The sequence below is a fragment of the Eriocheir sinensis genome, chromosome 18 (genome assembly GCF_024679095.1).
Source record: "Eriocheir sinensis breed Jianghai 21 chromosome 18, ASM2467909v1, whole genome shotgun sequence".
Lineage (NCBI taxonomy): Eukaryota > Metazoa > Arthropoda > Malacostraca > Decapoda > Varunidae > Eriocheir > Eriocheir sinensis.
In genome coordinates, this window is record NC_066526.1 from 18,243,349 (window position 1) to 18,257,575 (window position 14,227).

Consider the following 14,227-nt stretch of genomic DNA (forward strand, 5'->3'; position numbering starts at 1 on the left):
CACACTTACTCACTTTCACACACACACACACACACACACACACACACACTCACTCACTTACTCACACACACACACACACACACACACACACACACACACACACACACACACACACACAGATATAAATGGAGATTGATTGATTGATTTCGGTAACTAAGAACACACTGATATTGAGGATGAAGTCAGCGCTTTTCACCCATTATGATAACTTAATAACTTAACCGATAGCGTTTACTGACGATCCACTGCAGCATGCAATTGCAACGAGTGTTATAAACTCAGATCTTTTGAAGGCGTCTGGCAGCCTGCTTGCATCTATCGAGGCTCTCAAAGGTTATTTATTATGATTAGCCGTAATCTATCAATGAGCGTTATCAAATGTAAGGCTGAAGTCTCGCCCAGTAGTTATACTTCAAAATATTTCGATTGGCTTCGCTGACCTTGAGTTGCGTCATGTAGACCCTCTGAACTAATAGAGGCGAATCCTGTGCTGTCATATACACAAGGCCGAATGCAGTTAAGGTTACCACAGCTTAATTTACCTTCCCTAACCCTGGTGACCGTATCATCTCCTCTGGATAGCTTGGGGGCAGGGATTGTTACAGATCGGCGAATGGATGATCTCTCAAACTGAACTGCATGCGAACCTTGTCACCCCGAGCAAGTCTAATAATGAACGGATTGTAACGCCTTGCCACCATGCAGCAGGAGGGAGAGGGGGGGGGGGGGAGTTATTGTGTCTGGCCATGCAGTGTCCGTTGGTCCCTTTTGCTCCTCCCCACCCCATGGCGTGTGCCCCCCTAGCAACGAGAAGATAGGGTACGATTATTATACGCTCCTTTACTTGATTTTCTTTACTCCTTTCCTCTGAATTTATACGCAATCTAGTCTAGACAGGTATACTGTACTTCACCTCTATACACCTTTCCTGTGAATTTATACACAATCAAGTCTAGACAGGTATAATGTACTTCACCTCTATACACCTTTCCTGTGAATTTATACGCAATCAAGTCTAGACAGGTATAGTTCGAGGGGTTTTAGGGTCCTGGGATCGAGTATGCAGCAGCTGCCACAAAATTAATGCACTGTACAGATATTTTACAACAATAAATATTTCAATTCAACTCACGTCCCTCTGGTCCTCCCCCACTTGGCGTACCTCCTATACTTGATTTCTTTACCCTTTTGTTGTGACTTTATACGCAGTCTAGTCTAAGGAGGTGTAATACAATGTGTTTAGTGCATTAGGGATACACATATGCTGCTGATACAGAATTAATTCATACATGACGCACAAAAGGATGCTGCAATGCCCTTGGAAGTTGTGGTAATACACCTTACATGTTTTCTGGGTCACGTGGCCGGTATATAAAGACAAGTACTTAGTTATGAGAAGATAGTGATGATTAGTGATAATATCTACGCTTAATATTGTGATAGAGAACCAAAAATCAGCTGTTGAGGAAAAAAATATTTATATACAGGGTCACATAGTGGATTTACAAAAGACAAGTAATTGATTATAAGGAAATTTTAATGGGTTTTTATTTCTAATACCATAACATATGTAAAAAGAGATTGATTTTAGGGTATCATAGTGTAGAAAAATGCTCAAAATAGACACGGGTTACTTATAAGAGCCAGAACACGAGACGGATATAATTTTCAAGGTTGGCAATACGCAGTGAGGAAGACAACACTAAGGAGGAGACACGGCGCCTCTGCTGCCCTTTATTCCCCTTCATCAGGTGCGTACCGCCCTGTGCAGCACCCTGGCACACACACTGAGCCTGGGGGTGAGGGGCGTGGAGGGCCAAGGGACGAGGGAACACACACTCATGGCCCCGTGCCCCCAACCAGCCATTGCTCCCTCCTGACGCATTTCCTCTCATATTTCCTCCCTTTTTGACCGCTCTAGCACAGCGTATTATATTGCCATCACCGCTACTAGTCAGGGTGGAGTATTCCGTATTCGCATTCAAATAATTATAGGGAACGTGCTATTGAGTGCTATGTAGGTTAGTGTGACGGTGGGAAATTGGGGCTTTTGGATGAGGAAGCATATTTAAACTATTCCAACTGAATTTTACATAACTTAACCTCTAACGAGGGGGCTTCGCACCCCTCAACCCCCATCCTAACGGGGGGGGGGTTGCCCCCCTTCGACCCCCCCACATGTATGAAGCACTGGTAAAACTAGAGAAGTACAACAGTATGTGAGACCTTGGAAAGGTTATTATTCTCGTGGGGGCAATATTGGAGGCGTGTAGTGAATCTCCATATTTATCTTTGTTTGTATAATGTTCTTTGTAGGTTATTGCTTTCTATGTGTTCTATGTACATTTGTCTTGCCTATCAATACACTATCCAGCACCTTCAGGGCATCTGTTATCAGTGGTATCGTGCCTGCCTAACACTCATTACTGTTGTTAGTGTCGGTATCTGTTTGCTGTCACTCAGGTCTTAATACTGTTGTGGATATGCTGTTATTTTTCTCCAGTGTCACAAGTTTTTCTGAATTTGTTGTGTGCCTACTTTACACTCTTCCCTTGCTGTCGCTCAGATCTTAACCCCTTCACTCCAGCGACGCCGACATCGACATCACCGTATGGAAAGGGTTTTAGTCCTCTTCTAAACCTCTTAATCCTTTTCCATTTCATCTTAATCCTTTTCTAAACCTCTTTAGAGGATTAAGAGGAATTTAAAGCAGGATTGAGAGGCTTAGAAGAGGATTAATCCTCTTCCATTTCCTCTTGACCCTTTCCATACTGTGACCCCGACGTCTGTGTCATGGATGGAAAGGGTTAAGAGTGTTAATACCCTTGTGGAAATGTTACTGCCTCCAGTGTCACAAGTTTTCCTGACTCCTTTGTGTGCACGCCTAGTTATTTTATTTAGCTTGTGGTGGCCGAGCTGCCATATGGCCTAAATTATATGCAGCCAAATTAGCAGGCTTTTTTTTCATATTAGCAGTCTGCTTTTTATTATTTTCTGTTTTTTGCCCTTGAGATTTTTCCTTTGGTGTAAAATAGAAAAAAAAAAAATACCTAACTCGTCAATGTCACACTGCTAAAGGTTTGTGTATGGCTACTTCATTTAACATTATATTTTGACTTGCCTCCGTGATAGGTAACTGTTCCTTAGGTTTAGTTCAGGGAGTCTGTTAGTTTTTATATAGTTGCGCCGTTGCGGACTGATTGACCATCAATAGTTTACCATTACATCAAGCCGCCATAGCTAGTCTTCTATAACTCTTGTCTCCCTTTGGGCTAAGCATTTCATGGCCTAAAAGTTTCTGGGGACTAAATATCATAGTGTAAAAACCTTGCAACTTAAACATATTAGCTACAATCTCAAACACTTCTTGGCTTAGGCTAAATGTCTTGTGGTGTAAAGTTTAATGGCACACCTGAAAATAATCCAGCCCACTATAGTCTTAATGTTAGTGTCATCCCAGCCAATGATGTAATGAGTCTGGTAATAGAGGATGGAATAGTTTAGTGATAAGATCAGAATGAATTAATAACTGGAAGCATCTACATTCCTATTGAGTAAACACACTTCTCTGCTGTTAAGTCTTGCTTTAATGGATGACTTTCCTCAAATGACATATCTTTCTCTCTTCTTTACAGTCAACATCCTTATTTTCCCTTATGGGGTTTGAGTGGCTACGTGGCTACGAGTCTCTCACTTTTGACAATCATGTTTTCTCCTGCCTGATGTTCATCATTCTCATGTCTTCCCCACACCATCTCCAGGTCTGCTTCAGTCTTCCAGCTGGTCTCAAATGACAGATATTCTTCCATTTTCTTGTAGGTAAACACTAATTTTGATTAAACATATATTGATGAATTCATACATAACTTTAACATATCCCTATATACATACTTGTTATAAGGTTAAGTAAAACCATGCCACATATTTGCAGAGGAGCCTACAAATGGGCTCAAGATGAGTGCTGCGTGGTAACTTCCGCCTCCATTGACTGTGGTGTAGAGCGCTGGACAGTTACCAAGACACAGAGACCCGCACCATGTGGCCTCTGAGCAGACAAGAGGTATAATATTTACGGGCCTCTCAGATTTATTGACTTTTCTTGTTTTGTATTTAATTCTTACTTTTATCATGCTTTGATTAAAGAATATAAGTATTGTATGTACTTTGCTCATTCACTTTTATTTATAATGGTACTGAATAGCTATGTAAAATATATTGGTTACATTATGTACATGTCTTACCATGCATATGATGTTGCAGATGTGGCGGAGAGTGGCGGCAGCAGTGATGGTGGCAGCGTTGGCCCACCAAACATTAGCAGATGTCATCGTGTTGACTGCCAACCGCACTGTGACTTTCTTTTCTGACTCCCCAGCAAGCTTTGGGCCTCCGATACCCCTGGAAGGATTCAAGGTGAGGCCTAGACACTACTCTTACACTGATATTGTCAATAGAGAAGATAAAGAAATGGAACGACAGAGAAGCAAGCCAAATATTAAGCATTGACATAGTTTAAACAAGGGAATTGTAACTTATCACATACCAAAAATGATAGAGTTACAGATAAATATTTGAAAACATTCTCACACTTCCATGCTGACATTGCACCACTCGCTCCTGCTCCTCTCCTATATAAGGCCACGGGAGTTGCATTGTCCATTTGCTTTGCTTACTTCTTTATATATACAGAATTCCTCCTCTCTACACACTCCACATCTCTGCCATAGTAGCATTCCATTTTTTTACTCAGTTCACATTCTACTTCTTCATTGCTCCACCAGGGATTGGCAGTGGCAGTGACTCCTCCTGATGCCTGTGTATTACCCAGTCCTCCGCCCACCTCTATATCCACCAAGTACTTTGGGCCATGGATTGCAGTGGTGAGGAGGTACAACTGCTCCTTCACGGATAAAGTTCTCAATGCACAGCGGGCTGGCTACAACGCCGTGATAGTTCACAATGTTGGATCCAATGAGCTATGTAAGGACATGTGTGTTTGTATAACTAAATGTCATATAGCCTACAAAAAATCAGCCTCTACTGAGGTTGGTCCATCTTCATTTGTACCTTTCATCAACTTTACTTATAAAACTGCTCTAATATTGACTCTCAAATACACAGACTGAAGTGGGGAGAGACCTTAACTAGAGTTGCTAAGAGAAAAGTCTTCAAATTGTAATTATTAATAGCTCACTACTTGTATGCTCTCTTTTCAGTCTTTTTCCCACCTCTTAATGTTTGAATTAAATTTTGATGATTGTAATGTTTATTTTTGTCTGTAGTACGCATGGGCAGCAACAGATCTGCCGCCCGTGAAGTGAACATTCCCTCCGTCTTCATTGGTGCTGATGACGGCTACATGATTGTGAAGGAATTTGCTTATGGCACAAGGTGAGTAGAAAAACTAGAGTATTTTGATCAGTATTACGTATACAGTCAGTGATAGAAATCTGTTTATATTTCCAGGCATGTTATTAATTTTGTGGAAGCTAAATATAATATATGCAGAATTAAACAAAACATAGTATACCAGGCCGGATAAGGAAATATTTATAATGTGAAGTATTATGCATTTCTTTGTTAAATATTATTTCTTCTTTGTTGTCTGTATAGTCATCTGTTGACAGATATTTAGATTGGAAAAGATACTTGTGGGTATCTCCTGAAAATGATATCATTTCCAGCATGACTCACCAGCTCTCAAGGCATTTTTTTGTGTGTTGTCCAGTGACTTAAATTTTATCACTCAAGAGTTAAGTCTACAACCTGAACTGTAATATTTATCAGGCTGGAAGGGAAAGTAACTGAGGGAAATATATAAAAAGGAATTTGGAGTGTGTGGAAAGACATACCTGGGAAGCTAAGCATCAAATGTTTAGAGATACTTGATGATGAGAACTATAAATCTTTTTTGTCATTTCCCTGCACCAACCCTCACAACTCAAGTATGCGTTCCTCTCACATTCACACACACAACTCTATGGAGCTCCTCCCTCCCTCCCTCTCCTCATCTCCTTCTTAGGAAAAATGGAGACACCCTCCCCCCTGCTCTTACAGTATTACATTACCAGGTATGCTTGTGTAAGAGTTTATATTTTTCTTATATTTTTAAGGTCAAGTTTAGGGATGCTGACTTTTACTGCGATGCTGCTCTTGTAGAGGATCAAATTATTCTAACATATCATAACCTTAGAGAGAGGCAGTTTTTACAAGGGATGAACTTTTACACAAGTACACATATGCAGTCTGTACATTGGCAGCCCTTTCCTTGTTGAGCTTCCTGTGGTACTTGTGAGCGTCAAGGTATTTTGTTCTTGATGTTTAATAATTTTAGACTCCCTGTATTGCCTCTCAGCCCCATTACGTACGTGTTGGAGCTGACGGATGACTTACCCTTCAACCTAGCCAACTATCTGGTCCCCTTTGCCATCACCATAGGCATCTGCTTCATAGTGATGCTCTCCTTCATGGTAAGTCTTGTGGCGCCGTACAAACACACACACACGCACGTTCGCTTCTTAGTTAGTGCATGCCGTTTTCTTCTGTTTATTCTCCTGAGGCTCTGAACGCTTCACCAGTAATTTTTTATATATATATTTAATGAGGCATTGCAGATGTATGAATTATTTGTTTTTTGTTGCTTTTTATACTGATGTTTCCTTTGTTGGCTTTTTTTTTTTTTTTTTTTTTTTTTTTTTACCAACTCTACAGGGGGCTATTAACTTTAGCTCTTCAGGTATTATTATCCTTTTTATATTGCATTTTGTCCTCTGGTTTAGATCATTTTCTCTTTGATTTTTTTTCCATTCTATGGGTAAGACGTTTGTATAATGAGTTTAAGAAGAAATAGAAAAACGAGTTGTGCATGTTTAAAGAGTATCTTCTTCTCTGGCATGAAAAGAAACTATTGGATAGAACTGACAGCCACCTCCAGCAAGGAAGGAAACTGGCTGGTTATCATGCTGGGCTACATAGCTCTCATGGGGGGCTTCATGATGGCATTTTGCATCACCATGGTATGATATTTTACTTTGGATGGCCTTTCCTTCCTCTCCATTAGCATATTGATTTGTCCCTCTCCTCCTGTATATTGTCTTTTTTGTACTTGATTAGCATGTGGCTGGCCATACTTTCCTTGGTGTTGTTACATGTGGCTTTTCATCTTCGTGGCTTTGGATGAATTCATCATAGTTTGATCAGTTATTCAAGTTTTAGTTTGATTTGCCCCTTGTCGACATATAAGTTTGATTTGCCCCTTGTCGACATATACCTGTGAATCAAGTTTGTTCCAGGAGGTGTGCAAAGAACAAACCTCTCAGCACAGACACAGAAAAGGGGCAAGGTATTGCCCATTTTTATTTACTCCCTTCACCATCCAACCTCTCACCACACCCCCAATCTCCACTTTTTAATATTTAATTTTGGTATGTGATGCAAAACAGCAGCAAAAGTATTTATTATTGAAAGAGTTCTGTTGATATTTTGTGTTAACAGTATGGGTACAATTTGGAATGTTCAAATGTATTCTTGAAGCTTTGTAAGCTTTGAGCTTTAGTAAGTTCATTAGGCATGAAAGCTATATAGTTTAATACTCTAAAGCTCATATATATTTAGTCTCAAAACTTGGTTAGTGTTGTTTTCTTGAATCAACATCCTTTCTTTAAAAAAATATCATTAAAGATTGCTTTTGATCATAATGCCAGTGAATATATTGTCTTTTGAAGCAATTATTGCCCTATTGATTGTCCCTAACATGGATGTCGATGATATCTACACATTCCTGCGGATCACAGATTGTGAAGTGCGTGAGGGATTACCGTCGGTCTCGCCGCCATCGCCTCTCATCCCGCTCCCTAAAGAAGCTGCCACTCCACAAGTTCAAGAAGGGCGACCCCTATGAGTGCTGTGCCATCTGCCTCGAGGATTACTTAGACAACGACAAGCTGCGAATCTTGCCGTGCGAACATGGTGAGGGAATGGTAGTGGTTTAACTTGGGATAGTTTGAAAGGATGTAATTCTCACCTTGTGTTCTGTGGATACAGTAATTTGGTTCTTGTTGGTTTATCACATGATTTTGACCATTGCAGTGCTTTCAGTCCTAGTTAGAGGTACTTTGTACAGACTTCATTTAATCTGACCTGTTTATTGTAATTTCAAACAGTTCATGTCTAATTTTTTTTTTTTTTTTTTTTTTTTTTTTTTTTTTTTTTTTTACAATGAAACTTGAATTTATCCATATTATTTAGAGATCAGAATTGTAACTAGAGCACATGGAGGACACATTCCCACCTTCCCTTTCCAGCCTACCATTCCAAGTGCATTGACCCGTGGCTGACCAAGAACAGGCGCGTGTGTCCCGTTTGCAAGCGCAAGGTTTTCACGGGGGATGAGCGGCCCTCAGACCTGGAGACAGATTCTGAGGACGAGAACAGCCCTTTAATTAACACAGACGGGGGGACTCAGGGCGGCACTTTTGCTAACCAGAGGGTGAGTGTTGTGCCTGGCTGTCATGAGGTAATGAGGACAGAGATGGAAGGTTTAGTTAGGGTCGGACTATTTCCTTATAACATGCCTGTCTTGTCTACTGAAGGATGTCAATTTGTATCTTGCTCACATCATCTTAGTAATGAAGTAACTTAATCATCACTGGTTGGGGTGCACAGCATTTGGTGCAAGTGTTGGGATGATTCAGTTTCTTTCTAAGCTCCAACTGTACTGGATGTTGAATTTGTTTTTCATATCTGTTCACATTTTGAGTCAGGCAGAGCTGTAAAATATGCACAGTTAGTAATATATGAATTCCAGTTTAATAAATGTTTAAATTAAATTAACACAGTGTGTTTACTGAACATTCATGCAATTTTTATCCTTTAAGAGGGACCACTAAATTCAGCTCCACAGAGAGCTTTGAAAAAGTCTAGAAAAGAATTATGCTGGGGCCAGTAAAGGTAACTAGTATGTTTAGGATTTGAGGTTGAGGATATTATTGCAATCCATAAATATGCTAAGAATTTCAGAAAGAGAAGTAATGACAGAGATGATTATGCTATTGTGTTCACAGGAAAATCCATTCATGGAGGCCATGAGGCAGGCAGAGGAACAGAGACGGAACAGGAGGCGAAGGAGGGTGTCCCGCCACGTGGAGTGTGGCCCTGAAGGCTACCAGCGGTTGGCTGAGTCCTCTTCAGATGAAGAGGATGAAGAGGAAGAGGCAGAGGAGGAAGGAGAAGAGCAGCGAGAGGGAACACGGGAACAGAGTAAGGGTGCTGCAAGTGCTACAATGAACCAGGCTGCCGTAGGTAAGTGTTCTGTGTGTGATGTTCATAATCTGCAAACACCTGATGTTGTCATTGTCATAATGCACATCTAAATTATACTTTTTATCTTAGCTTCCATGCATTAACTGTCTCTTTGTCATGGTCAAAATCTGTTAAAAGGATATGTTAACAAGAGTGAGAGCAAGAGAGCAACTTTTAAGCTGTTTTCTGTTGCCACAGCAGAAGGAGCGAAGAAGGAGGTCAGTGAGCCTAAGGATGCTACAACAGTCACAGTGGTGGTGCATGATGCTGCCACCAGAAGAGAGTCTCCCACAGGCAAGTCTTTAGGCCCTACTCTGTCTGGTGACTCATACACATTGCTTGGGTCACTGTGATGTTTTAGAGCACTTTTACATTGTGTTGTCCTTTACATTATCCTCAGGTAACAAATTCATACTTCTTTGAACATTTTGTGTGTGGGAGACACTGCTCTTATGAAAGGCTTATTTATACACTGGATTCTTGTCTATTGCATGTTCAACTGGTGCAAATTCAGATATATGCATCCATCGTATATATTTGACAGTATTAACTCTAATTGCCTTCTCTTTCAGACACATCCAGTTTAACTAGCTACGGCACTCCCCCCGGCCCCGTGCAAATTGCAGTGGACATCGTGAACTCGACAGACTCTGCCACTCCCGCAGAGGAGCAGGCACCCTCGCAGCAGCCCTCCAGTGGTATCAGATCTGATCACGATTATGTGGTTTGAGAGCTGGCAGAGCCAAAAAAGAGATTAAGGTTTGTTGATTATTGTTAGTCTTTCCACAAGTTGTTTTTGCATCATCTGATTCAGAAGGACTTTGGTAAAAACAGCTAGCCTGACCATTGTGTCTATGACTGTAATGTTTGCCATGAGTCTAGACTGTAAAGTATATAACTATAGTATTTTTATAAGATGACTACTCTTCAGTGTCCAAGTAATCATTTTTCTTTTATTTTTATTTCTGGGTATGATGGAAATCGATATACGTAAATTATGGTCTGTTGTCCCTTTTCGTTTCTGCAGGAAATAGTGTGTTGTCATACATTCATGCTGATGCAAACCAGCAATTGCTTTAAGTCAGTGTTACTCTAATGGAAATGGTGCCCTAAATCTTCTCAAGACATTTTAAGGATGCTGTATCTCTGGTGTATAATAAAGAAAGATTTTCCAGTCTCAACTTAACTGGTGATGTTGGCAAAGCTACACCTGCATGTGGCACTGGTTGTGAGGCATGTTTCCTAGCTACCTCTTGAGTCCACCCTTTCCAACACTTCGCAAGAGTGTAAGAGTGGAGACTTAGGGCCGTATTACAAGTCGAATTCGAGAAGTTTCGGGTCCCTACTGAGTTATTCATCCCGAACTTTGTAGGGACCCGAAACTTCTAGGATTCGACTTGTAATACGGCCCCTAAACCGAACTCTGTAGGGACCCAAACCTTCTCAGATTCTACTTGTAACACAGCCCTTAATGCCACACACTCTGTCTGGTGGGGGGGCAAGAGAGAGAGACAGAGCATATTGTTTAACTTTTACCTGAATGGTACTGTACTCAGGTGTCTTTTTCAGATTCAGTGTTATTCCTGACTCCCACTATAAGTTTTCAATGTTTACACAAAATATTTCCATGGTTCTCTCTCTCTCTCTCTCTCTCTCTCTCTCTCTCTCTCTCTCTCTCTCTCTCTCTCTCTCTCTCTCTCTCTCTCTCTCTCTCTCTCTCTCTCTCTCTCTCTCTCTCTCTTCTCTCTCTCTTCTCTCTCTCTCTCTCTCTCTCTCTCTCTCTCTCTCTCTCTCTCTCTCTCTCTCTCTCTCTCCCCCCCCCCCCACTTGGTGTGTCATTGATACCAAGGATTACACATATTTACCCAAAATTTTACAGTGTCACAAAAAGGTCATTCCGCCTCACAAAAATTGGTTGTATAGCGACTTATGATTGGCAGCCCACCCTGGAGGACCTTCCTGTCATAGGCTGACTTACATAAAATACTGCTTCTTGTATTCTCTCTGTCTCTCTTACACAACTTAATCTAACTTGTCATTCTACTTGATGATACTAATTTTATGTTCCTACTGTTCTCTAATATAAGCCAACTTGCTGTGATGGTCTCCAGTATACTTAGATTTATCAGTAACTGGAGAATCCCAGTCAAAAGTCTCTTACTGCAATCATCATCATCATCATCTTGGGGTATGTTTTGCCTCATTCAGCATCATACATATTAGTGAATAGTCTTCCCAAAAATGCAGATTTTGTCCTATGCTTTAAAAGAAAAGGTCTTAATTGTTGACTTTTCTTTATATCTTCTTTATATATTCCTATGTTTTGTCTTTATTTTATTGAATCTAAGTTGTATTTTGTAGAATTTACATAAGTTCATTACAGATGCCTATACATAGTATCTAAAACACTTTCTTTTATTAGTAAATGGGAAAGTGTACTGTGCTGCAGGCCTGTGAGAGGGTGTGTGCCACCCCCTCTTTAGAGAGTGTCATGCCACAAATCCTGAGGGGTTGCAACATCCTCAGGGAAGGCAGATTTGTGGGTCCTCAGAATAGGCATTCATAATACAGACACAAACTAATGCATTATCTGTTACATAGAATCTTTATAGAGCATTCAGAATGAAATTTTAAAATGCCAAATGTTGAATAATGGAAAGTGAATGCTCTACTAACAGTAGGAATGGAAGACAGAATCATGATAGTAGTATATATTATATTCATTTAATATTATATATCTTATTATATTACAAATATAATCTACTAATCATACTAGATATTTTAACATGTGAAAGTATTATCCATTCAGGCAGTTTTGAAATAGGGTTTCACTACGTCATTGCTAGTTGTATATGAAAGCAAAGGGACAATATGACCCGGCAGCTTTGTGACCCAGCCAAGAGGAGTCTGTCTGGGAGGTGGCCCAAAACCCAGCTTCTTAATCACCTGCTGTGCCTCGTACAGATTCTTGTCTATTTCCATGTTCGTGTTTTACTGCCATTCAGGACTTGAGAATGCATATCCCTCCACAGCACATGAACATGGGAATGTAGTTTACATTAACATTTCCAGAAGTTTTTTATAGCCAGCATTACCAAATCAAGTTTTCCAAATGTACTGAATCTTAGATATCCAATTCAAATAACTCATTTAGTCTGAACCTCTGCTCATATACTTTTTTATGATGCCTGAAAGTTTGTATATGCAGTACTTTATGCAATGATTGGATCCTTGGTTTTTAACAGAATGGTAATGAGTTTATATTCATAACAAAGGAATGGTTTTTAGAGCACATAATCCAGTAAATTGCTTCATACTGATCACTTGTCAGAGATTACATACAATACATCAAAGAAAGGCAGATGAAGAAATAAACTCCATGTCTCACAAAAGTACATATTCAAAGTCTTACTAATGCCCAGTATAGCTCACTTATACCAATTATCTAACACATATGTTTTATTGTATTCAGTGTGATTTCTTTTAATGTGAGATTGCTTCTGATTGTGATGTACTAGTTTTAAGTTATAATGCACATTTATGCCACATTGGAACAAAGATATGTATATATGTGCATATACATGTGTGTGTGTGTTTGTGTGTATGTATAATGTTAGTGAGTACTTGTGATGTATAGAGTTCTCATGTAGGAGTAGAGCTGTATCATTATATCTTTAGTACGCTGACTTAATTTACGGCATACATATAACCAGTAAGTGGACCTATGTAATCGCATATCTTATTTGCCACCATTCAGTTAGACAGCACAGTACTTTAAGTTTTGTTGTCAAAAGGAAGTTGAGGAGTTTGGCCAGGATTTTTAACTAAGTCATAGAATGTTAATTGTGCAAAGATACAGGAGTGACTACACTGTGATGTGGGTGACAGGCATGTGAATAAAGAATCAGCCAGTAACCTTATCTTCTTTAGGAACAGTAGGAACTCAGATGAGAAAGAAAGTGGAAATCTCTAAATTATTGTTCTTGCATACCAATTGGTAACTAACTATGATGTTTTTATTAATTTTTGTGTATGTGAATCTGATTCCCTTTCAGTGGCTGATGGAACAGTCACCAAAGCCATTAATGATTTGAAAAGCAATACATGTTCCTGTTTAAGCAACCCCAAGTGCTTTGTGTTTGTTGCTGGATGAGTCATGCCCCAGTATACATGTGTTTTGATAGATGCAGTATCCAAAAAAGCTCAGACCTGCCTGCAACCTCCATCAACAGGCAGAGACAAGCCTGCATGTGTCCATCAGAGAAGGGAAGGCAGCTTTACATCTTGCCTTTAGCTTGTGAAGTAGAAATAACTTTGTGGCATGTCTGTAGAAGGAAATGAACATGACAGGCAAAAGAAAAGGGTTAAGAAATTATTGTTTTGTATTAGTTGATGCTACTCAGCCCTCCCAGCAAGCCAGCAGATTCTGTGTTTAGTTGAGCCATGTGCTTTGTGAAATTTGTGGCAGGAAATATTTATTGATCATGTATTTGTTTACTTAATAACACATCATTACAGACGGCTGACCATAGAGCTGAGCGCTTATGGTATTAAGGCCATTTCTTGCCACTTATTCAGATACAAAAAGTACCAAAGGTTGTTTTCTAGTTCGGCTCTAGTTTATTTTTCTGTTTTGAGTAAGTTTTAATTTTATAGAATTTGGCGGATGCCATTTTCATGTGGTTCACTTTAAGAGTAAAGTTTTTGTTTTTTTTTTTTTTTTTTTTTTTTTCAGAGCTGCAAGCATCACATATCATTTTATACACACCCAGCAAGGGATAAATATCTTCACCTTAAATAAATGCTTGCTCTGTTTATTGGGTCGACATATTGGACAATTATTAGCAGCAGTTTGTGGTCATCACGTGGCATAGCATCACCTGGTTAGCCTGTATCCTCTCAGTCATGTAGACAACGAAGCCTTGGA

At 39.8% G+C, this 14,227-nt stretch overlaps 1 protein-coding gene across 5 annotated transcripts; it reads left to right on the top strand.

Moving 5' to 3' along the window:
- Positions 1–1,631: 1,631 nt before the first annotated feature.
- Positions 1,632–11,022, top strand: LOC127000402 (E3 ubiquitin-protein ligase RNF13-like). 5 transcript variants are annotated; one of them, XM_050864095.1, is made up of 12 exons: positions 1,651–1,751; positions 3,762–3,815; positions 3,932–4,060; positions 4,261–4,413; positions 4,782–4,980; positions 5,283–5,391; positions 6,356–6,470; positions 7,794–7,968; positions 8,304–8,488; positions 9,063–9,300; positions 9,499–9,594; positions 9,873–11,022. In XM_050864095.1, the coding sequence occupies exons 3-12, from the start codon at positions 4,037–4,039 to the stop codon at positions 10,028–10,030; spliced, it is 1,452 nt and encodes a 483-aa protein (XP_050720052.1). In that variant the 5' UTR covers positions 1,651–1,751; positions 3,762–3,815; positions 3,932–4,036; the 3' UTR covers positions 10,031–11,022. The 5 variants fall into 5 exon arrangements, with proteins under 5 accessions (XP_050720051.1, XP_050720055.1, XP_050720052.1 ...); XM_050864096.1 differs by having other exon boundaries at positions 1,687–1,751; positions 3,636–3,815; XM_050864097.1 differs by having other exon boundaries at positions 1,703–1,751; positions 3,762–3,819.
- Positions 11,023–14,227: the final 3,205 nt, after the last annotated feature.

Coding starts and splice junctions, on each gene's coding strand:
- LOC127000402 (XM_050864094.1), top strand. CDS start 4,037: ATGTGGCCTCTGAGCAGACAAGAG. Junction 4,981..5,282: donor TGTTGGATCCAATGAGCTAT/GTAAGGACATGT, acceptor TTTTGTCTGTAG/TACGCATGGGCAGCAACAGA. Junction 5,392..6,355: donor GAATTTGCTTATGGCACAAG/GTGAGTAGAAAA, acceptor ATTGCCTCTCAG/CCCCATTACGTACGTGTTGG.